Source organism: Panthera leo, chromosome B2 (genome assembly GCF_018350215.1).
Source record: "Panthera leo isolate Ple1 chromosome B2, P.leo_Ple1_pat1.1, whole genome shotgun sequence".
NCBI classification, from domain to species: domain Eukaryota; kingdom Metazoa; phylum Chordata; class Mammalia; order Carnivora; family Felidae; genus Panthera; species Panthera leo.
In genome coordinates this window covers 71,804,088-71,829,675 of record NC_056683.1, presented here as the reverse complement: position 1 = coordinate 71,829,675, position 25,588 = coordinate 71,804,088, and the positions used below count along the sequence as shown (strand labels likewise).

Here is a 25,588-nt window from a genome sequence, read left to right as displayed (position 1 = left end):
TTCTGTATTAAAGCCCTGAAAACGAAACAGTTTTTAATGGTATTCATTTTTGCTAGAACAATACTGCCAAAGGGGTAAGCATGACATGAAAAATCGTAATGAATAAATATCAATTTATTATCCACAATTTAAAAACATTCACTTTAAAAGAAAAAAGAAATAAAAACATTCACTTGGGGGAGCCTGGGTGGCTCCGTCGGTTAAGTGTCAGACTCTTGATTTCAGCTCAGGTCCTGATCTCACAGTTCGTGGGTTGCAGCACTGTGTTGGGCTCTGTGCTGACAGTGCAGAGCCTGCTTGGGATTCTCTCTCTTTCCCTCTCTCTCTACCCCTCCCCCTTCTCTCAAAATAAATAAATAAACTTTAAAAAGCCAAAACATTCACTTGCCAAAAAGGAATCTGGAAATGGCGGTGGTTCTGGATTCTTTTAAGTGAAACTTCCCTAATACACAATAAATAAGTTTCCTGCTCAACAAACCTGTTTTTAGATAATACAAATTTTATGTTATGGATCATCATATAGTTTAATTCACTGGAGTCCACATTAATGGTGCTTGAAGGCCCATTTTTAAGTAACAGAAATTAACCCTCTTCATGAACAGTTTAAATAGCTGATAAAAATATACAGAAATGAGGATAAAACTGGAACAGTGGAGCAAGGTATATTTGCAATCCAACCATGGCACAGAGCATATGCACCTTCCTCTTTATTGATTCCTCAATGTTAATATGTGCACACATCTGTTTTATAGATATCTGATAATACATCAGATAATAATAATCGATGCGTTTCTATTCAATGTAAATATACCACTATGAATGTGAACTTTTTTCTTAAGTCCACATTTTGTTTTAGAAATTGCCAACACATTGATGACCATTGCCATTGGTTAATAGTATTCATGGGTGGGGTGCCTGGGTGGCTCAGGTAGTTAAGCCTCCGACTTTGGCTCAGGTCATGATCTCAGGGTTCGTGGGTTCGAGCCCCGTACCAGGCTCTGTGCTGACAGCTCGGAGCCTGGAGCCTGCTTCGGATTCTGTATCTCCCTCTCTCTCTGCTCCTCCCCCATTCGTGTTCTGTCTCTCTCTCTCTCTCAAAAATAAATAAACTTTAAAAAATTTCGTAAAAATGGTACATTCATGAGAGTGGCATGCTAGCTTTCTCAAAATGCAGGGCAGACTTACCAATATGGTTAATAGTTGATCATTTTTCGGAGGGCATCATAGCACTTCCATTTGTCTGGGATGTAGAATGGCTCAAAAATGTGAGGAAATGGTGTGTCATACCCACATACTCTTGATATAGGAGCCTCTAGGTTCAGGAAACATTCTTCCTGCAGAGAAGAACACAGATAGTTAACTTCAAGAATATTCTCTTTTATTCACAGAGATGAAATGATTTCATTTAGAATACGGTTTTATCCAAGGGCATTAAAATAATTAAGTATATTTTAATGTAAAAAAAAAGTTAAAAAATAAAGTAACAAACAGCATGTTGGGCTCAACCCAATTTTACTTAAAATGTTTTCATCTACAGGCATTTGAATTTATGCCTACACATACCTCTACCGCTTAAGTCTAATTGGGATTATACCAAACACGCTGTCCTACAAATACAAGTGTAAGTCATGACAAAATCATAATGAAATGTTCACAGGAAACTCTGCGGCTTAAAATTAGTGATGGTATATGTTTTTTCTTGTTTCCTGTGTTTTTCTAGTTGTGTATGCAATGGACATGCATTATGTTCATAATCTATGTTTGTAATTATTCTACACTGCCACACTGAACATCTACCAGTTACTTAGCTGTGCCTGCATTCTCTCATGGCTAGGCTTCTGTAGATGCTGATGGTCCCCTGCCCAAGTCACTGCCCAAGCCCATCACTCTCTGCCTAACTGATGTGTGCACATCTCTCAGATATCATGTTAGGAGTCACCTCTGCTGGGAAGCCCTCCTTGGTGGCACTTCCCCAACCCTGCACCACTGATAAGAGAGGGGCTTCTGCCCTGAGCTCTCGCAGAACTGAACTCAGAAAGATCAGCAAGTTGCCTAATTATCTGTCTCTCCTGAGAGACAATGAACTCCATGAAGCTAGAGCTCTGGTTCAAAAATGTAAAATCCCAACCACAGAAGAATCCTGTAGGAAATTATCTTCAGGGGGAAAAAAAAAAGTTATTCAGGTGGCAAATTCATACTTAAAATTTTTAGGAGGTTAAAAAAATCTGAAGAGAGATATATGATTAAACTATTCCTATGAAAATGATATTAATGTTACCATTCACAGCTATTACCTCAAATTAAATCTTAGGTGTTTTCCGAATGTTGCCAGAAAGAAGGGGAGTGGAGGTATTGAGCAAAGTGAGAGGGAGGGAGGTACAGGCCTCCAGTTAGAGAATGAGGTAAGTCACGGGAATAAAAAGCAGAGCGTAAGGAACACAGTCAATGATACTGTAATAGCCATGTAATGGGAGGCAGCCACACTTGTGGAGAACATAGCATGATGTATAAACTTGTCAAATTACTAAGTTGCATGCCTGAAACAAATGTAGCACCGTGTGTCAACTACACTAAAACAAAACAAAACAAGAGCAACAACAACAGAACCCTTAGGTTTTTTTATGCACCTGCATTCTACATTACCTTGCTTTACAAAGGATTTGAGGTTCACCTTTCCTTACGTATTGTACTTAATTGCACTTTATTTTTTTTTGCTTAACACAAATGTTTTATTTTTTTAAAGTTTTCATTTAAACTCCAGTTAACATACAGTATAATATTAGTTTCTGGTGTACAATACAGTGACTCAACACTTCTGTACAATAGCCGGTGCTCATCACAAGTGCACTCTTTAATCCCCATCACCTATTTCACCCCTCCTCCCCACCCACTGACCCCTCTGGTAACCATCAGTTTGTCCTCTATAGTTAAGAATCTGTTTCTTGATTTGCCTCTCTCCTTTGTTTCTTAATTTTCACGTATGACCGAAATCATATGGAATTTGTCTTTCTCTAACTTATTTCACTTAGCATAATACTCTCTAGCTCCATCCACATCATCGCAAATGATAAGATTTCGTTCCTTTTTATGGCTGAGCAATATTCCATTGTGTGTGAGTGTGTGTGTGTGTGTGTGTGTGTGTGTGTGCATGCGTGTGTGTATACATGATTTAAAAATATATTTTACATATTTATAATATGTGTGTGTATATATATGCATGCCACCATATACATACACCACATCTTTAACCATTCATCAGTCAACGGACATTTGGGCTGTTTCCATAGTTGGCTATTGTATTATTTTGACATTTTCATTTGAGCAGAAAGTTTTACATGAAGGAAACATGACAACTCATGTTCAATACCTATCCTCTGTGGATATTTCTTCAAGTGACAAGCATAATAGGGCAGAAAGAGCCTGGGAACAGAACAAATTAGCATCAAGATACAACCGGCCATTAACAGACCTCACTCTGCCCCCATAACCACTGTGGTTTATATTATCAAACACCAAGTAAGTGCTAGTTTTTCCTCACAACAGGAAATCTTCATTAACAACTTGAGAACACTATATACATAAGGCTTAAAGAGTAACCTAAGAAATTCCACTACTAATATGCTAAAAAAAAAAAAAAAAAAACAGGTGGATTGTTTCTTGACTGCAACAAGTAATTTTAAAGGGATTTAAATTGTTGATGTGGGATTAACTCAGTTTTATTACTTTAATTGATATGGGCTTTTCCCCATCTTCCCTGATTATTTTACTCTTCATAACTGCAAGTACAGAAAATCAAAGGTAAAACATTTTACTAAATGCCCTTGACTTTACACCTGCTATAAAATACTGCTCTTTCAAAGTTGGAAAGCTGGGCTACAACAGAACGATCTGCCAGTATTTGTGAAAATGACTCCCTTTAACATAATGACTAACATCATCAAACTTTTTTTTCAAATAGCAATGCTCCTAATTCCTCAAGAATGTTAAAGTCACCCTTTACAAGATACATCTGTGTGTACAAAACAGATGAACATAAGGGAAGCAAAGGTAATGAAAAAAAAAAACAGGTAGGGGGACAAAACATAAGAGACTCTTAAATATGGAGGACAAAATAGAGAGTTACCGGAGGGATTGTGGGAGGGGGGATGGGCTAAGTGGGTAAGGGGCATTAAGGAACCTACTCCTGAAATCATTGTTGCACTGTATGTTAACTAACTTGGATGTAAATTTAAAAAAATAAATTTAAAAACAAAAACAAGATACTTCTGTGTGTTTGCATGGGCACAGAAAAAGGTCTGAAATGTCACACTTAAACTATAACCAGTGGTCACCCTCTGAGGCAAAGAGGTTTTCGAGAAAGGACTCTACTTCACACTTCAAATGTATTGTTTGAGTTTTTATGAAACAGTATTACTTTCGTAATTAAATGACACTGACATAAAAGAGTAAAGGATCACCTTCTTTATGTGAATAAAAATTACTATTTTATGTTAGTTTTGTAACTTTATACGTAGCATTTCCTTAATTTGGAAATAATTACTGTACATTAAATGGAATTAAAGGATTATAAAGTACTATATGTAAATATATAAAGTATATTTTTAACATCATGGAGGATAATATAAGGATAGATAACAGAGGACTATGGCTCAATTTTTGTAAGGATAGGCCCTAACCAATTGAAACAGTTTGAAATTTTAATGCTTTGCTAACTGAAGTAATATTAGAGATTTAAGTTATTCCTTCCACGGACTTGTGTTAAAACTTCTTGTAAAGAGATTGGAAATAAGATGTTTGGGTCAAGCAGCTGCACACAGTGACTTCCTACTGAACTGGTTCATACACAAATGATTTATGTGTGGCTATATGTTTCTTTCTGCAACCATCAAAACAGGGCAACCTTGTTCACCCTGTTTTTTTCATATAGAAACTATATTCACACTCACATTTACAAAAAAATATTTGAATTTCATCAGCAGATTTGTAGATCAATGTACCAGATTAATCCTCCAGAAATCATATCTCTATTATATACCACATTATGACACCATAATTATCGTAACCATGTACCTGAATTTCCAAGACAGGCCAGATTAACTGTATTTTTCTTTTCCATTGACTGAATAAGTACACTCATATTTTAAAAACTGATGTTTTCTTGGAGTTCCTGGATGGCTCAGTTAGTTAAGTGGCCACCTCTTGATTTCAGCTCAGATCATGATCTCATAGCTCATGGGATGGAGCCCCTCGTCGGGCTCCGTGCTGGGTGTGGAGCCTACTTAAGATTCTCTCTCTTCTCTCTCTCTCTCTCTCTCTCTCTCTCTCTCTCTCTCTCTCTCTCTTTCTCTCCCCACCACCATCCCCCCAGGCCCTCTCCTGCTCATACACACATGCTCTCTCTCTCTCTCTCAAAAATAAACAAATAAAAACTATGATGATTTTTCATTCAAAAATAGTAACTCACATAAAATTAAAGAAAAAATAATTACCTAACCCACAGAATTGTGAGAACTACAGGTCTTGTCCAGCACAGGGGCTAACATGGGAAACATCGGTTTCTGCTCCTCTCCTTGGAGAGCTTGTATGTGGAGCAGCTCAGTCCACATGGGACAATTACAGATGTAACTGTGAGGTTCCAAAGCAGATTACAGTGTAATATGTAACCAGGGACATCAGAAGAGAACCCAGACAGGTGCCAAGAGAAACTTTTCTCCAGCTATTCATGGTCCTAAGTATCACCATGGATCCAGTGAGAAGGAGTGTACATGAACCCTGAAGCAATCGCCTAGTTACACTTACATTTTGTTGTGGTGTGTGCTTTCACATAGTAATCAGGTGCTTAAAAGGAAACAGAAATTCCTTCCAAAAGACCATTGTGTGACATTCTAGTATATGGTATTCAAAATTTACTTCTGAATATCTGTCATTCTGAGAATTTTTTTTTCTAAAATATGTTAACAATAGGGCGCGTGGGTGGTTCAGTCAGTTAAGCATCTGACTCTTGGTTTTGGTTCCGGTCATGATCTTGTGGTTCATGAGTTCAAGCCCCGCATGAGGCTCCACACAGAGCATAAGCCTGCTTAGGATTCTATCTCTCCCTCTCTCTCTGCCCCGCCCCTACTCTTGCTCTCCCTCTTTCAAAAAAACAAACAAACAAACAAAGAAAAAAAAAACCTTTAAAATAAAATGTTAATAATAGTAACCAGTACTAACGATGTAACAGGAATGGTACTTAATGAATTATACTTTATATTTTATCTCTAACAAATCTATGAGGTAGGTATTATATTCCATTTCGCAGATGAGGAAATCAAGGTGAAAGAATTTGTCCAAGGTCAAATAGCTACATACATAGCCAATTAAGATTCCAACTGGACTGCAAAGCCCGTGTTCCTAGTCACTCTTCTGCAAAATGACTATTGAGGATAGTAATAACAAGAAAGATGATAGATAGATAGATAGATAGATAGATAAAAATAGGAATAAAGAAGAATGGTAAAATAGAAAGCAGGCTGGGATGGAGGTTTTAGAACAGAGTCTCAAGAGGCATAATGGGTTAAATGCAGTCTTATACATAAGGAAGGCAGAGGCTAAGACATGTAAAGAACTTGAAAAGCACACCTGTAAGCCTAAAAGTCACACATAGAGCAATAAACAGATGGTCCCGGGTATCAGCAACCTCCTGAGTTATCCTAAGTGATTTAAATCAACATAACTTAAATTGTTTATATATTAGCCATCTGGGTTGCTATGCATATTATAACCAGAAAAGGAAGCAGACAATCTGAAATAACAATTCCAAATCATAAAAACTATAGATGCGAACGAAATATATTCTTTATTTGCCTATTTGTAACAAAACAAAACAAAGTTTTAAGTATCTTGTTAAGATAGCAGAGGACAGAGATCCTGCATATTTTTTAGCAGGTAAGAGAGAACAAGTAAAAATTAATTAAATTGGATCCATTATTGTTTTAAGAAAAATAAAATTAACAATACATTTCTAAAAATTAAGTGTACTACATTCAGTCCTGTGTTATAGTGACTGTAATATAGATTGTATAGTATGTGCATGCAAATATGAATATATTAGGGCTTTCATGGGATCTCACAAAATCTCTCAACACGTAACCTCATCTCCCCATTAAAGTTTTAAGTATATCAACCATAAATTCTCCTGTCACAATGTCACAGGAGTTATGGCACTGAAATCAGTCTCAGGCATTCCACATTGTGGCTTCAATCACTCTCTCCACAAATCTTTTCACTGTTTTTATGGCAAAGCTGTGTAATATAATTGATACAGCATGGAATTTGGAAGTCTATTTAAAGGGAATCTTTGTTTTCCTATGATTTCATTTTTCCAAACCCCTGTTTACTCAATAGCAAATTAGAGGTATTGAAAAATATTATATTATCCTATTGTTTCATAACTCTATTGTTACTTTGCCTATTTGCGTCTCCAGATTGTGCAGTAGCATATAAAGAGTACCAGGTTTCAAGCTTGACACATCATAGTGCTCAGTAATTGCTAGGTTTTTGTTTTCTCTTAAGATTTTCTAAGTTATAATAAACACAAAGTATTTGAAATGATAGATCAAATCATCAATGAAGAGAAGATTCTGGTACACAGAACGGTCAACACTGAGAAGTAATATCCCTTATAGCACTGTGCCTGAACGGCTACCCTTTACTGGAGACTTACTAAGCCTTAAAAAATGTAAGAAAATACCAAAAATAACTAAGTGCTGTATGAGGAAGGAGGGTAGAAATCGCTGAGGTTATGAGAGAAACAGGCTACATTCAGGCCTCAAGGAAAGCAAGGGTCCGGTGCTGCCCCCTGGTGGGAGTCAGGGAATGTGGACACAAATTGCCAGTTCCTGGGGCTGGAATGACAGATTGTGTGGCTAGATAAGAAAGTCAAGAGCTCTGGAAATGGTTAAAAAAAATCTACCCCCTCTCCCCCAGAAGAACATAATTTCCCAGCAGGGCCACTATAGAAAAGTAGGCTGTCAGTTAGCTACTGGATGGTTACAAGTAAAAGAGCCCAATCTAATTGAATGTAATCAGGGCATATATACTTTGAAAAACAGTAAAGAATAAAGACCATGCAGTATCATTTGATTTAGTTTTAAAGTAACCATTTGGTTTTGCTTTTTATTTCAAGGCAAACCTAGGCTTGGATTTCTTTCTAGGAAAAATTCTGGATAATTTTTATTCAGTTCTTCTAATGACAGAAAGTTGGATACAGCCTATTGTGTAAGACCACATACCTTCTTGAGTTGGAAAGTTGTGAAAAAAAGTTAAAAGTGAGATAAGAAAACTTCAGTGTTTTTTATGTATGTACCTAATTTCTTATAGCTGATATAGGCTGTTTACATTACTTAAATTTTCCTGAAAAACTAATTTTTCTAAACATTTAATGGAAGGTCAGAAAGGCAGGACACTGTAATGAGAAACACATCACAAGTCAGAATAGGCATACATTGCCTATAGGACTACCTGATAAATCAAGATTTTATGTTCCTCCTTGGAATAATGAGAAACATCAGTTCATTACTTAATTTCAAAGTTATAGCTCAGAAATTGATTTTTAAATTACTTTGCAAACAAAAAGTTCCCAAATATATCACATAATCATTATTATGCCACCAATAACCCATTTAAACTATGAGAATATATTTTGTTTCCAAGAGGGGGATAGGATGGGAGTAAATTAAGCTATAAATGTAATAAGCACCAAGCCAGACATAGATCATAGAGTTATCATTTCTTCTCTAGGAGAAAAAGAATAATACACAGCTTTAAATGATTTTGGATGTGCTTACTTTCCAACCTGAATTCCAATACCATTTAGTCCTAATTTAGTTAAACTGTTAAATTAACAATAGAACAAGAGATTTTGCTTCTAAGTTCAATTAGTTGTCTAGAGGTCATAATGAGCAGTGCAAGAGTAAAACTCTAAAAAATATGAAAAAGACCTGAATATACCAGATGATGTAAACTTGATAGCCATAAAGTCAATGAACTTCGAGACTTAAGTTGATTAGTCTTATCTATGTAAGGCTAGACATCATCCAGCCTCCCAATACTATCAGAGAATATTTGTTTTAAATTTGATTTAAATCTGCCATCAAAACTTGCCCATAGCCAAAACATGAGCTTTAGCAGATGAGAAAAAAATGATTCTGGTGTCTTGAATCACACTTCCTTAGCAAATGAGTCACAGAAACCTGTGAAGGCACTATGCCAGCAACTCCAAATTAATTTCATTACTGAATTAAATAAATACAACTTTTACTAATGTAACATATTATTTTTCATTTAAATAATGGTTTAAGTAGTATGTATCATGTTTTTAAAATATAGCTTAGAAGACATATTAGGCTGTACCAATTTTCCACATAACACAGACCTATGAAATTAAATCTTCAGATAGCACAGTCCCTAATTTGCCCTCAAACATTAGAGTTACGTTTATTTTATGTTTCTAATACCATATGCACACAAGATGCATTCAACAAACACTTGTTGATTTGAAGCTTCTCACGTTTAAAACACAGCTGAACCAGTACAACTAACTGAAACAGTATATGAGTAATATAATTTTATCTAGCTTTCTATAATACCTAACAACATGTATAGTCTGTCCCAAAAACATGTATTTCAGCAAGGCTTCTCTGTAGAATCATAATCTTGACTAAATTAAAAGCTGAGATTTCTATTATTTAACTTCGCTGAAATGTCTTCAGTATCTGAGGACTTAAAAAAAAATCCCATTTCTTCCTCTTGAATGCAAATTACTGGCAATCTGGTACAATTTTTGTTTTCTACGATTTCTTTAGCTAAAGAATGGAGCTGAATTCTAAATTAGGATTTTCATTTAAATTCAAATTCCATTTTTAAAATGGAAGCTTATTTTCTGAAGTTAGAAATATTATTTCTGAACTAAATGTGTTTCCCTGGATATAGGCTAGCTACCTAAAACAAAGTTGGAGTATGATATTAAAATCTGCATAGAAACGATTCATGCCTCAAATTCTATAGTCGTTAAGATATAAACATGTTACTATAAAATTATCTATGAATCTCAATATATTAACTGTGGAAACTAAAGTAGAACACATTTTAAAATCAAACTATAACATTAAAACAAATGATTTATTATATAAAAGGGATTGCTTTTGTTTCTCAGAATGATGGCTTTTATAAATTTCACTGTTTTAAAATCAGAAAATAAGTGAAAGTAAGTGATAACTCATGTCTACAATTTCTGATGTTTTCTAAAACCACTTTTTAAGAAAGTACATAGTGTTCATTATAGCCCAGGGACTGAACTAACTACTTTACAAACACTAACACATTTTGTTGTTCATAAAAACTAAATTAGCAACCACAGAGGTAAAACTAGCACCCCATCCAAACCACTTTGGTTTTCCAGGTAAAACCGGTACAAGTTTGGTTCTGCTTCCCAACTTTGCCCCAGATACTGTCTTGAGCTGCCGCATCACCTTCACCTGACCAGCACGGTGAGAAACAGCAGCTAAAAAGGTCATTTCTTCATTAAGTCTTCCTGCAAAGAAGCATCGTGCTTATTTGCAGCAGTCAGTCTGTTCTGTTCTGAGGCTTTAAAAGTTCAAAATTTAAAGTTAAGATTCTTTTCAGATATCCTATGTGCAGATATATAAATGTGCAGACATTCAAAACGTACCGCGGCAACAATGCTTTTGTTAAAACAATTCATATTCAATAGAGAGGGGGAAAAAAGGCAATGCTCTCAAATTTCCACAGACGCTGAAGCTTCTCAAATTTTATAGTTCACAATTCTTCCCTATAGAAGAAAGCATCGGCAGCAGCAAAGTTTGAAAGTGGAATTTCCTGAGAATGTGGGTGCATAACGATAAACATAAGCGGCGTGCAGTACTGGGTCGTCTCACGAACAAACCACTCTCTGTCAGGTAGGATTCTTGCTTTTGTTTGACAACAGGAAACTTCAAATACTCCTATAAAGCAACTTTTGATGATTTTATAAAGCATTCCGTTTTTCTGATTGTCTTTACCATAAAGTTATTCCTATAGAATTCTGCTACCAAATGGTCCTCGGAAGGCAGAAATCAATCCTTGGCAAGAGCAGCTTAATGATTCCTTTGTCTCGTAGACACAAAAAATAGATTCTTTTAGAATTTGGGAAACTGAACCTGCACTAGGAAAACTTCTATTAGGATCTGTCACTGTCCCAATTTTGCAACCTGTTTTTAAGTTTTGAGACTGATCACAAAACGAAACTACTAGCCCCTATTTAGCACCATCTTTCTAAAAAGCTTGAGAAGCTGGATAAAGAAATGATGGCTAAAACATTTGCTATTCTATGAATGATTTCTTGTTACAATATAAAGTTTCATGTGTGTGTGTGTGTGTGTGTGTGTGTGTGTGTGTTTACTGCTTTTTCATTTTCTTTAAATATGTCAAATTTCTAGTTTATGTTTTAGTTTATGTTTAAAACATGCTAAAACAACTTGCTAAATGTAGAAAAGGCAAGGAAAAGGGAAAAATCAATTTTATTTTATCTACAGAATGCCCAAAGAGATGTGTCAATGTTTTTACTGAAATTAAACACACTTTTTTTTTTTTAAGTTAATCTTGGGTGTCATAGCGACATAGCCTTTAAGCTGGGTTTTGCTGAATGAATAAATTAGACCAGGTTATTTTTCAGCACTTTAATTCTGGTCACCAGATAACTACAATTTTACTAAGAAAAGCACAACAGAAATGAATGTTCTAAGGCTATCATCAATTATTAGGGAGATGTAGGCAAAAATGTGTTAATTGGATCCCTGCAGTAGCAGCCCTCCCAAAGTTTAATAACTGAACAAATTAACAAAGCAAACAAGTTTTTGGCAGGAGTCTCTGACCTAAGTAAGAAGAGGCTTGTTAGGGCTCTCATTATTTACATGCAGATGACTTTTGCTAATAGGATGAGTTTAACCTTTTCATTAAAACAAATCTAGCACTTGTAATTGTTGTCTGCATTCAATTAAAATAAAATGCAGACTCCAAAATATATTTTCCTCTTTATTGTATTTACAGATCTATGTTTCTACCTTTAAAGTTGGTTCATATTTCTTACAAAGAAGCTTTTCAAATTAAATGTCTATGTTTTTGCATACACACCTTTTCAGAATTTCAAGAATAAGAGATATTTCAGAATGAGGGGAAAAATACACATACTTCCTTTTTTTTACTCCCATAACTGGGTTAATTGTATGCAGGTAAGATGAACCCAATTCTCACAAAGACCATATTGCATGCTCACTGTGGACAAACTTCTAATAAGCCTGATAAAATGACAGACACACTAGTGAAAGGTGATTAGTAACTGGGACCTGGTTCTGGATAATTTCACAGTTAAGTGCAAAAATATAATATTAAAAATGCCAAAGGTACTGTTTTTAGATGAACTCAATTTATGTAGTTTCTGTAAAAGGGTGATGTTCACACAGTTTACGTAAATGGACCAAAGCATTTACTTACTATTTTTTATCTACTTACTTGAGGCTGAACTCTATAAAAGTTCAATCAGGTCCCTCAATGAGGAATCAGGCTAAAATACATAGCACGGATTCCCCCACAGAGATCACAGGCGTTTCCCTACTGGGCATAGACACATGGACACAAATAATTCTGTGTGTATCAACACATCCTCGTGAATATCCCGAGAAACAATATGGAGCCTTACAGGAAAAGAAATGTATTTGTCCATGTGCCTGTCACTTCAGAAAAAGGAATATGTACATGTTTACAGAGAATAAAGAGCCCAGACATTTACTAAATAGTAACCCAAGAGATGTTCTTGTTTAATAATAAACAAGTACAATTATTTATGTAGTCTCAATTCTTTCAACAACCCTATGGAGTGTCAAAGCGAACCTTGCCACTGGCAAAGGTTAAGTGAGGTGGCCAACATCACGCAGGTGCCCACAGTTCTGTTGGTATTCAAACCAGCTCTGCTGCTTACTCTTAGGTATCCTGCACAGGGCTTTAGATTTATGAGTAGGCAAGAGAATACTGCTTGGATATAGGGCAAAATTTGTATTTAGTGCTCTCATTATACCTGTGAAAGAGAAACTGGTGGAATTGTCTACTGGTTTATGCCAAGTCCTATATATATATATACATACATATATATATACATACATATATATATGTATGTATGTATATATATTAAGTCTAATAAAAAGCTTATTAGCAGTATAGAGTCTTGGGTCACGGTGGTCATTAGGAAGAGATGGGTCTCTAGAGCTACAGCAGATTAAGCTCAGATTTATTTGTTTGGCTTCTTTTAGATGCTTGTTGGGGAGAAGACGGGAAAATGAGGGGAAGGGAGGACATGAATAGATCTTGTTTCTACTATTGGTTTGATTGAGTTCTGAAACTGACTTTGAATTCTGAGGAAAAAACCTGAATGTTCCACCAGTGGTTAGGCTGGGAGCTTAGAGTTTCTTTTACTGTAAGAGTAAAGACAATAATTTAAGTGCTTCATCAGGAAATGAAACTCGCTTCCTTTCATTTCCTTATCTATGGGAAAATCGAGATTTAACTTAAGTAGCTAAGTGATTTGATAAGAATGTGACAGCTTTTTGATAGATTGGAAAAATAGTTTAAATACACACAGGTTTACAAGTTTTACCCCAGCCTTTAACTTAAATTGGAATATGAAATTTAATCCTCTCCTTGCAGTAAATATTTTATAGCTATTCTCCACGGTTAACTCACTTAGTAGAGCTCTAACAGTACTGAAGAAAATTCCTGGAGTAAAGAAATGTCTTTTTGAGAATAAGATTAAATTCTTTTTTTTTTTTTTTTTTGCAATTAAAACAACAATCAACAAATAAGACATTGCAATTAAATTAATCTGAAATTGAAGTGTAAATTTAAGTGCAGTATGGGGTCTCCCTGTCTCAGACCGTACTCACTGGCTTCAATTAGTGGTTACTGGCACAGGCTCCACAGCTGGCACTGGGGTGTTTATTAAATAGCTGTGGGCTCTCATTATAGGTGTAAAGCTAGTTGCACACACATAAGTGCCACCAAGTGGACATGACTGTGTGTGGACGGGTCCATCCCCGTGCGTGAAAACAGATAGGTCCCAGTTGTCTGGGACAAGAACTCCAGACATCCCGAAGAAAATATCACATTTAAAAGCTCAATTAAAAAATCATATATGTATATAATATATCTGAGTTAGGATGCATTAAAATTTCATCATTTTCAGTTCTCAGTCCCCTGAATGAGCATGCTTATATGTCTGACAAAACAAATCACCAACCCACGAGGATTTTCCTTAGGTTTCCTCAAATGCTAATTATGTAGCAAATCTAATTAAGTGTGTATGATTCACTTCAGCAGTAGGTACTTCAGTTACTTCAGAATTGCCGAAGGGGATCTGAAGTGTCTATTCTCCCTCCAAGACAATCATGCTGCGTGCCAAACTGATAACCATTAAACACAGCTGCAGAGCAAATGTGCGGTCTTGGTCCTGTAAATACAGTGTTCACACATCAATCTGCCCTGTGAGCAATTTCGGATTCAGAACTACCGATTACAGGTTTATGTTACTGTTAAATAAGTATTATATACGGGTATTTTCACCCAGCACAGCTTGAACAGATTTCTATATGTCATGAGAGTTTCTTCCACCTACGGATACTCACGGAAACTCTGAAAACCCCAAACAGTGATAAATGCATTCGATCAGCATCTTGTTGAACTGGTTTTCAAGCTCTATTCCTCACGCAAGAAAAGTCAAAGTTGCTTTGTTGTGTTTGAGAACATATTTGTGGAATAATTAACGTGCAGTATAGTTAACCTCATTCCTGAAGAAAATCACATATGCTGTGTTTATTGTAAATGCTTTTCTTTTAGTTACAGTCAGTAAGTGTGCAAAACAAATCTATGGACAAATCTGAATTTACAGACTCAAATAATCTCCATGGAAGGAAATTCTTTTCAGAGGGGCTCTGCAAACTGGGTGGGTTGCCGGATGCTTCAGGCCATGACCGCATTCCCTCCAGAGGCTGTTAGATCGCTATGGCAACTACCCTTTCCCTATCAATAAGCAACAGCTCCGAACACTGATATTCTTAAAAAAATGGTTTCCTTTTCTGTGGCCATAACGATATGAACTAGTTTCCAGACTGAAATATCCCACTTTTCGTGCAAAACAAACAACACATTTGCTGACTGAATTCACTAGAATTCGTCTTTATAAATAAATGTAAAACTAGTGAAATGAGCCACTGTACCCCAGTTCAGTTTCAAAACAAGGTAAAAGTTGTGACGTAAGTAATCTAAGGATGTCACAGCTGGAATGTGTGATGTGTGGAGGTCCAGGCAGAAGAATAAAGCTGGTCTCCCGAGAACAAATGACATATCGGAAGCAAAACTTCCAAGAAAACAACATGCTTCCACCCAGCTCTTGGAGTCTCTTAAAAGAAGCACACATTTGAAGAGCTGCATTTCTTATCTGTAGTTATTTCCAGATACGTAATTATTACTGTGCAGGGTAGTAAATAAGCTGAGTACATTTATTAAATTAAATAACATCTCCCTCCCACTTAAGGAGACGAGCGTTTGCCAGCTTTGTCTTCACGGATTCAAGTATCCATCTCTCCAGCTGTGCCTCACTCGAGGTGTGCAAAACCAACACTACATAGTCTCATGCACACTGCTCTCCACAGCCCATTGTCTTAGAGGTACATGCCTGACACAGAGTGGGCCCCAATAGATATCTCCTAACCGAACAGATCTAGTTTCTCCTTACATTGTTTCACTCTGGGGCATTAATGAGCTTAGTCACTGATGAGGCAAAAAAGTCAACAAGACAGGAACTGGGGTGTGGACATTTTTGCTCCTTAGCGATTACTGAATGCTGTCTTACTCATCTACCAGACGCCACACTGTTTATTGTCATCATGCCCTCCCCTAGTTAAAAGCTTTCCTTGGCTCCCCAAAGCTTATTCTTTATTTACCCCGATTTCTCTCACAGCCCCGTACAGACATGCACAGACCCACCTCCATTCCGAAGCTTACCATGTTATAACACTGCCTTTACACAAACCTCTCTTCACCAATTCCCTGCTTTTGCTATCCTTTGCTAGCTTCACACAGTCCACATCGCAAAATTAGCTCAAATGCCCTTTTCCAGGAAGCCTCACAACCTTGATGTTGATTTTTTAAAATTCATGTATTCAATCATTCGTCAAATGCTTCAGAGCCTATTATGTCCCTACCTGCATAGAGTTTTATATTCTAGTGAGGGAAATAAGTATGAGGACGGGCTGGAAAGGAAGTATGCAGGGGTCTGTGACAGATCATAACAGGGAGCTAGAGCTCCAAGAGATACTGAGAGCTCAGGAAGGAGCTTTCTGAGGAGGTGGTATTTGAAAACCATGAGCAACTAGCTCTGCCCAGAAACAGGTAGGAGCATTCCTGCCAGGTCATACAAGTACAAAGGCCCAGGGGCAGAAAAGAGCCTGGCGTGATCCAGAGAGGGAGAGAAAGCTGGTGGGCCTGTAGCACAGGAGGAGGGGAGAGCTTGCAAGGGAGGAGGAACAACGGGGCGGGACAACCAGATGGCCAGGTGGCCACCAGACCAGCCCTGGCAGGAAAACAGTAACATATGTTTTTGATACTTCACATATCTATATTTTACTGAGTACATACAAGAGTACCTACAGAGATTTACAAGATTCTCCAGGTAGACCCAGGGTTCATTTTCAGGAAATCAGAAATATCATCAGAGATGGATACTGGACTTGCTGATAATGAGACACCAAAGAACACAGGGACGAGGGTAGTAAGTCAAAGCACACAACATAAACAGACTATTTGGGGGGGGGGGGAAGCAGAATTTATTCTCCAAATAAATTTTTGGGAAGTGATCACTTCATTCAGTAGAAAACTTTCTGAGGATCAACACTGAAATGCCCACTTCTGAGGAAAATAAAAATAGGGGATTTTAGAATTGGAAGTACTTTACTATACTTTGTGGCTAACTGGAATCCCTTCCTGGTGAATATTCAAATACCTTTTCTCTTCTAGTAATTCAGTAGATTTACTACCATATCTAATTCCTTAACGATAATATAAATTTCCCATTTACTCACACTACTGACTTCCTCTCCCTATTTCTTATCTCCGCATCTCTCTCAGTGGTTTTTTTATGGTTATGTATTATAAAGAAAAAGGCTCAAAACGGAAAAACCTAGCAACGTGCATGAAGATTATATTTTTGTAAGTGTTATTTATTGTTCCTTTGGCAAGGATTAGGAATCCATTGCAGATAGAAACATATTTTCATATGCTCCATCTAGGGGCAGTAGAGAAAAACCTTTCCTCTCATTCATGTGCTTGCTGGGGTTTTGTTTTGTTGTGTTGTGTTTTGTTTATTTATTTAGAGAGAGAGAGAGAGAGAGAGAGAGAGAGAGAAAGAGAAAGAGAGCACATGTGTGTACATGCAGGAGAGGGGCAGAGAGAGAATCCCAAGCAGACTCCAGCTGTCAGCACAGAGCCCAATGCTGGGCTCGATCTCACAAACCATGAGATCATGTCCTGAGCTGAAATCAAGAGTCAGATACTTAACTGACTGAGCCACTCAGGAGCCCATCCCTGCTGGGTTTTCTGTCATCAAAGCTGATTACAGTATAGCAAATTCTGAGCTAGTCCCATAATAATGTTGCTACCTAGCAAGCTGGGGTGATTGTGAGGTAATATAAAAATGAAGGAGGGGCGCCTGGGTGGCGCAGTCGGTTAAGCGTCCGACTTCAGCCAGGTCACGATCTCGCGGTCCGTGAGTTCGAGCCCCGCGTCAGGCTCTGGGCTGATGGCTCGGAGCCTGGAGCCTGTTTCCGATTCTGTGTCTGCCTCTCTCTCTGCCCCTCCCCCGTTCATGCTATGTCTCTCTCTGTCCCAAAAATAAATAAAAAACGTTGAAAAAAAAATTAAAAAAAAAAAAATGAAGGAAAAATATAATTAGGAAGTTTCCCATGCACTCAATTATACAACGTTGAGAAGGGTTTATTTGTTTTTGCTTAGCATTTATTTTAATTCTGATTTATAAAGATTCTGATTATTTGAAAGTTCTGTTATTTGGAATTATTAGTTGAAATCTCTTAGAAAGTTTAATTCCAATTAGCTGTCTTTTTGTTTTGTGGAAAAATGTTCTTTTTGTGAAAAAGAATGACAAAACATCTCAACTTCTTTGGTTCTCGGACTAATTACTGTACCAGAAAGTAAAAAGACTCGGGTCCTTGTCCTGAATCTGTTATCAGCTAGGTAAGTGACAAGACAGTGTGGCTCTAGCTTCTCTTAATCATTCACACTGCCTGCCAGGGTGCATTGATCAGCATGATAATAAGGGAAATCGAACTCCAGTCACTGAAAGAGTAAATGCCCTTCCTGAATGCCTTTACTAGAAGTCATCCTAGCATACAATGTCTGGCACACAGCAGGCACTCACTCAGTAGAGGTTTACTTGGAAAACTCCAGTTTTCACTTATGTTCACATTTTTCAGACAAGGAAAAGGGCAAGGGCTTGAGAGTCATTTGCCCTTCAATACTGAAAACAGAAGCCAATAGATACTGAACAAAAAGAATTTCAGCCCTGATTTCTTGACAAAGCTTAGACTCAAAGTTGTCAGATGACCATTTTGACACTCAAATGGTAAAAAAATGATAATATAGATGGCCACAGAGCCAAAACAAAACAAACAAAACTAAAAGGAAGAAAACAAAAGAAGCCCCAAGGACCTTAAGAAATCACAAAATGCTTTTGTTTAAGAATAAACACTGGGGCTCAGGTCATGATCTCTTGGTTCCTGGGGTTGAGCCCAGGGTTGGGCTCTGCGGCTGGCAGCATGGAACCTGCCTACTTGGGATTTTCTCTTTCCCTTCCTGTCTGCCCCTCCCCCACTCACATGCAAGTGCTCGCTCGTATGCGCTCCCTCTCTCTCTCAAAATAAATAAAATAAAACATTTAAAAAAAAAGAATAAACACTGAAAGGGTCTAACTCCATAGTAAGGAGATCAAAAGTACTTAAGAGTTGGCCATATTGGTGAAAAATATCTTATTAATAAAATGGGTGGGGAAGACATCATCAAAGAGAAGTGTCAGAATCTCGTGAATAAGGAGGGCAGAGGGGGTAGGGACAACACTCTTTCATTTGTAAGAAAAACCCAGAAGTCTTACAAAAACTTCTTTGATGATGAAATGCGAAAGCATAAATTCCTGAGGTTAAAAGGTAGTAGCATCCCTCAAGGGAAAATCAGAACCTCTAAGACATGGTAAAATGTTTGATTTAGCAAATGTAGGCACAGGAAAGACTGGAATCAAATACCTACAAATCACTTATCTGGCAGAGGTCTTATATCACAGGATATGTAAACAACTCTCCAAACTCATCAGTAAACAAAGAAATGATCCAATTAGAACGTGGGCAAAACACAGGAACAGACATTTCATCAAAGAGGAGATAGATGCCAAATAAGTACATAGAAAAATATTCGACACATTAGCTACTGGGGAAATGAAAATTAAAACCACAATGAGATATCACTACGCACCTGTTGAACCACAAATAAAGATAGTGACAACACCAACAACAAATGCTGGTGAGAATGTGGAGATCTCCCATACATGGGTAGGGGGAACGTAAAATGGTATAGACACTTTGGAAAACAGAGTGGCAATTTCTTATAAAACTAAGCATCCACTCATACCATATGTCCCAGCAATTGCACTCTTGGGCATTTATCTCACAGAAGTGAAAACATATCTACACAAAAACATACAAATTTCACAACAACTTCTTCACAATAGCAAAAACTGAAAACAATTCAACTGTCTTTCAATGGGGGAAATGGTTAAAAACTTGTGGTATGTTCAGACATACCATGAAAAACTAATAAGTAATAAATAGGAACAAACTATTCATGTACACAACAACCTGGATGGAGTTCAAAGGCACTATGCTTAGTGAACAATGTCAAATTTCAAAAAATTCCATTCATATAAACATTCTTGAAATGACAAAACTATAGAGATGGAGAAAATATTAGTGATTGACAGTGGACTGGAGATGGGGGAGGGTGCAAATATAAAAAGGTATCGTGATGGAACAATTCTGTATCTTGATTGTGGTGGTGTCTATTCAAGTCTACACAGGGGACACAACTACATAGAACCGCGTGCACACACACACACAAATATAGGTTGAATAAATGGTGAAAAGTGTTGTAGTCTAGTTAACAGCATTGTACCAATGTCAGTTTCCTGGTTTTGATATCATACTAGAGTTATATAAGATGTCACCATGGAGGGACACTTGGTGAAGGGTACAGAGGGCTGTGAGTACTATTTTTTTGCAACTTCCTGAGTGCTTCTAATCATTCAAACACTTACTTAAAATATTTTTTTAAAGGTATAGGTTAAAAAGAATATCTTGCTGATGTGCATCTCTCCGTAACAAAGAAGGCATTGGGGCACCTGGGTGGCTCAGTCGGGTTAAGCATCTGACTCTGGATTTCAGCTCAGGTCATGATCTCATTGTTGTGGGATCTGTCCTAACAGTGTGGAGCCTGCTTAGGATTCTCTCTCCCACTTCCCTCTGCCCCTCCCCAGCTCATACTCACTCTCTCTCAAAATAAATAAATAAACTTAAAAAAACAAAAACAAAAACAAAACACAATGAAGGCACACATATAAGGAGGTCTAAAGGCCTAGAACTGAAGTAATAACCAGGCTCTTGGGTGGAGTCTAACAGGAAGCATCTGATTCTGGGAAAATTAGTCTTCTGAATCTCAGTTTTTCTCATTTGTGGAAATAGTAGGTCTATTCCACAAGCTTCTAAAAACTGGATGTGTTAATTTTAGTGAAGTCCAGTACGTGCTTGCCACACAGTGGATTAAGTTTCCTGGTTTCTTAACCTATACTACATTATAGTGAAACAGACAGCCAGACAGAAAGAAGGTCATAGGCCCAGAAGAAGTCCAAATGTCAAATCTCAGGGCTACCTCAGCCTCAATGACTGCACAGAGGACTCCAAAGAACACAGGACTTCTGGCCTTAGTCAAGCAGTACCTTGAGGCTCGGCTGCCATTACCTTGTGGTAGAAAGTCTTTTCTGCAAAATATGTTCCCCAAAATTAAAAAATAACTTTAAAATAGCTTTACACTTACAGAAAAAATTGTGAAGATAGTACAGAGTTCTCACATACCGCATGCTCAGCTTCCACTATTACTAACATCTCACATTAGTGATGGTACATTTGTCACAATTAACAAAACAATGTCGATACATTATTATTTACTAAAGTCTACTCTTTATTCCTATTTCCTCAGTTTCCTGCTGATGTCCTTTTTCCACTCCAGAGTGTCTTCTTGTTACATTAGCATCTCCTTGGCTGTGACATTTCTCAGACCTTCCTTGTGTTTGATGACCTTGACAGTTTTAAGGCGTACTGGTCGGGTATTCTGTAGTATGTCCCTCAATTGGGCTTTGTCTGATGATTTTCTCATGGTTGGAGTGAAGTCACAGGGTTTTTTTCTCAAGTAATTTTAGTCCCAAACTTTAATCCCAAATTGAAGAGAGGTGATTAAGTTGGACAATTTAAATTTCCAGAAACTAGCAAGTGGTTTTGTTTATTCTCTTGTTGAGAAACTGCTTTGGGATACTAAACATTTCTTAAGAACGTTATTGTCACCATTAAACAGATCAACCTAACATTTGTCAATTACAACTAAACACAAAACAGTTCTAAGACTGATGGTTATGAGTTTTATCCTAAACAGGCTTCAGACCTCTAACAACCTTTTTTTATTTCAACTGTGTAGGAGGCTTTGACAGTCCTTTACCAAGCTCTCATTGCGGGGTTCCTGGGTGGCTCAGTTGGTTGAGCATTTGACTCTTGATTTCCTGGCTCAGGTCATGATCTCATGGTTCCTGACTATGAGCTCCATGTCAGGCTCTGTGCTTACAGCATGGGGCCTGCTTGGGATTCTCTCTCTCCCTCTCTCTCTTCCCCACCCCCCTGCTCTCTCTGTCAAAATAAATACATTTAAAAATACATTTTTTAAAAAGCTCTCATTAGCATTTGTTCCATTCTCTAGGCAGAGTTTGTAGAATCTTCAAATGATATACCCAGGAACCACATTTTTCTATAAAATAGCAACCAAAAAAAGGATAGCAATCTGTTTGCCTGATAATCTCCATGTATTTGGGGGAAAGCTGATACTTTCCCCAGTTCAAGCGTGGGCCTCTACTGATTTAGCAAATTGGCATATTCCATTCTCCTGACATCAGTCTCTGGTTCAGGAAATATGACTTTAAATATTTATTTTATTTTTTCATTTTTACTTTGTTAAAGTCTGTTTACTTATTTTTGTGGAGAGAGAGAAAGAAAGAGAGAGAAAGAATGCAGGAGGGGCAGAGAGAGAAGAAGAGAGAAAGCTCCACACTGTCAGCGCAGAGTCCGACCCGGGGCTCAAACTCACGAACAGTGAGATCATAACCTGAGCCAAAACCCAGAGTTGGATGTTTAACCAACTGAGCCACCCAGGTGCCCTTATTTTTATTTTTTAATTTTTATTTGAAAAGAGAGAGAGAGAGAGAGGGTGAGCAGGTAAGAGGGGCAAAGGGAGTAAGGGAGAGTTTCCCAAGCAGGCTCTATGCTCAGCGCAGAGCCTGATGCAGGGCTTGATCCCACAACCCTGAGATCATGACCTGAACAGAAATCAAGAACCAGACGCTCAACCAACTGAAAGAAAGAAGGATGGGGACAGCAGAGAGGTTACTGGGGAAAGGAGAGGTGTATCAAAATTACCTAGAGGTTTTATGAACTTCAGGTTCATCCCTGACCCCTAAATTGTCAACTCACCACCCTAAGGGACTGGCTGAGCCTCCCTGCTATGTATGCTGACCCAAATATGCTACTAAATTGTTACTGATATGTACAAGCTATGGTTCCTTGAGGTACAGTCCTATCTCTCTTCTTCCTTTAACCATGAAAACTTAACAAAATGATAGTCCACATTTCCTGTCTTGGTTTCTTCCCCTGCCACTCATTCTTGCAATTATTCTAATCTGTGTCTTACATAACACTCTCCCAGTGTAGGGCTCATATTAAAATCATTTGAAGGGGGCGCCTGGGTGACTCAGTCGGTTAAGCGTCCGACTTCGGCTCAGGTCATGATCTCACGGTCCGTGAGTTCGAGCCCTGCGTCGCGCTCTGTGCAGACAGCTCAGAGCCTGGAGCCTGCTTCTGATTCTGTGTCTCCCTCTCTCTCTGACCCTCCCCCGTTCATGCTCTGTCTCTCTCTGTCTCAAAAATAAATAAACATTAAGGGGCGCCTGGGTGGCGCAGTCGGTTAAGCGTCCAACTTCAGCTCAGGTCACGATCTCGTGGTCCGTGAGTTCGAGCCCCGCGTCGGGCTCTGGGCTGATGGCTCAGAGCCTGAAGCCTGCTTCCGATTCTGTGTCTCCCTCTCTCTCTGCCCCTCCCCCATTCATGCTCTGTCTCTCTCTGTCTCAAAAATAAATAAACATTAAAAAAAATTAAAAAAAAAATAAATAAACATTAAAAAAAATCATTTGAAGGGCTTCAAAACTGATGTCTCAGTTCCAAACCCCAAAGGCTCTGATTTCATTGTCTGAGGTATAGTCAGGTCACTAGGAGTTTTAAAAACCTTAGGAGACTCTACTGTAAAGTAGGATCGAGAACCACTATACCACTGTGCAGCTGCTACAAATGACCTCTGTATCACTGGAGTCAATGAATTTTGCTCAGCTGTTTCTCCCTTAAGCTGGACTGGTAGAAAATAGCAAAGAGGAGAAATAATACTTTTTTTCACCAAACGTCCCCTGAAGTTGGAAAAAGAGAAGAACAAAATCAATGTGCAGAAAACAGCTCTAGGAATATGTAACTTATGATAGCTAAGGTGCCAGAATTTTAAGGGGAACAATACTGCTTGAGAAAGTATATGTTAGGAAAAATACTGAAGGGAAAAGAGGAGAAATCAGTGCACACAAAATGGTCATCAAATTCCTCTCTACTACAGAACAATTGGAAATGGGTCTCTATAATGTGTAAACCCACTTATTAAACTGATTCAGAAAAACTCCTTTAAGGTGTTATAGTGCCTTAAAATTTCTTTGTGGTGGGAGGTGGTGTGTGTGTTAAAAGAAAATGAGATACCAGAATTTCTTTTCTGTGTGTTTTCAGAGACAAAAATGATCATTAAAAAAAGGCCTATTTGTGTTTTGCATTCACAAGTAACACAATACTTCAAGAGATAATACTTCGAAAGCAGAAAAAAATTACAAAGATGTCTTTTGGTAACTGAAATAACACTAATAATACTATCACAAATAGATAGCTTCATCTACCAGGGTGCCAGTATTAAGTGTGACTTGCATTATGTCATTAATCCTCATGAACCCTGTGAGAGGAAAGAAACTTCATTATCCTCATTTCAGAGACGAGGAAACTGAGGCATAGAGGTAGGTCACTAGTCCTGTTTGCATGTGCCAGAAACAGTATTTGAAACCACCTCTGTCCATTTCCAGAGCCTGAGTCTTTAATTGATATGCTTTTTTATACACTGTTATGAATCCACCAAAATGAGTTAAAAAATTAATTTTTTTAACTCCCAGACACACCAGACTATATTTAAAAAAAAAAAAAAATCATTAGGCAAATTGACAGAGAATGTGTTGGGCAATTACAGGACAGCAAAAACCAAAGGCAAAAGCAAGTTTAACTTAAAACGTAAAATCCAGAGCCAGTCACTCAGGGTTTTCCATGAATGTTTATTGGTGATGGTCAAATTATAATTTTATACTATTCTTGATTCATGTTATTTCTGCAACTTTAAAGTCTTCCCGTTGTGAATATATTTCCCAATGGCTCTGCTTTCCATTTCCACACAACCACAAGTCACTTTGGCAAAGTCTCCAACTAAAGGTGGCTAAGCAGCTCCCAGTTCCTAGTGAATTCATTTCTGTTTAGAATGCAGACACTACCAGCTGGCTTCCATGGTCTTGAAAATGAAGCTTCATAGTAAATAAAGGAGAAATGATGGCAGTATTCTGGAAAAGTACTCACCTTTTAGCTGCTAAAAAATATACACATTATATGCTCTATGTAGTGATGATACAAATTAGAGCATCTCTCCTCTTAAGTGAATGCTCCCTGAAGGCAAGTACCATATTCTACTCATCACTGCTTCTCTACTGCCCAACACATGTGGTAGACTCCATGTAAATATCCGCTGAGCTCATTTAACATTTGATATTCAACAAAACACTACAATATACATATTAGATGAGGAAACACATTTTGTTTCCGATCATATTTTTCTATGGAATATCTCATATGTAGTTGTTTAATTTTACAAACTGTAACTGGGAGTACATAGAAACAGAAGATCAGGAAAGGGAACATTTTATGTTTTGATAACTCCTGAATATTTTATAGCTCTCAAGAATATGAGACATTATTTTCCTGTTTCATATTAGTTGAAATACATTAAAGAT

General features: G+C 37.5%; 1 protein-coding gene across 2 annotated transcripts in view; it reads right to left on the bottom strand.

Moving 5' to 3' along the window:
• BCKDHB (branched chain keto acid dehydrogenase E1 subunit beta) overlaps positions 1 to 25,588 on the bottom strand; it is a 219,614-nt gene that overhangs the window by 1,098 nt on the left and 192,928 nt on the right. For both annotated transcript variants that reach the window (XM_042939231.1, XM_042939229.1), the window contains exon 10: positions 1,186 to 1,334. In XM_042939231.1, the coding sequence (XP_042795165.1) occupies positions 1,194 to 1,334 (141 nt within the window). In that variant the 3' untranslated portion in view covers positions 1,186 to 1,193. The remainder of the gene's footprint in view (positions 1 to 1,185; positions 1,335 to 25,588) is intronic.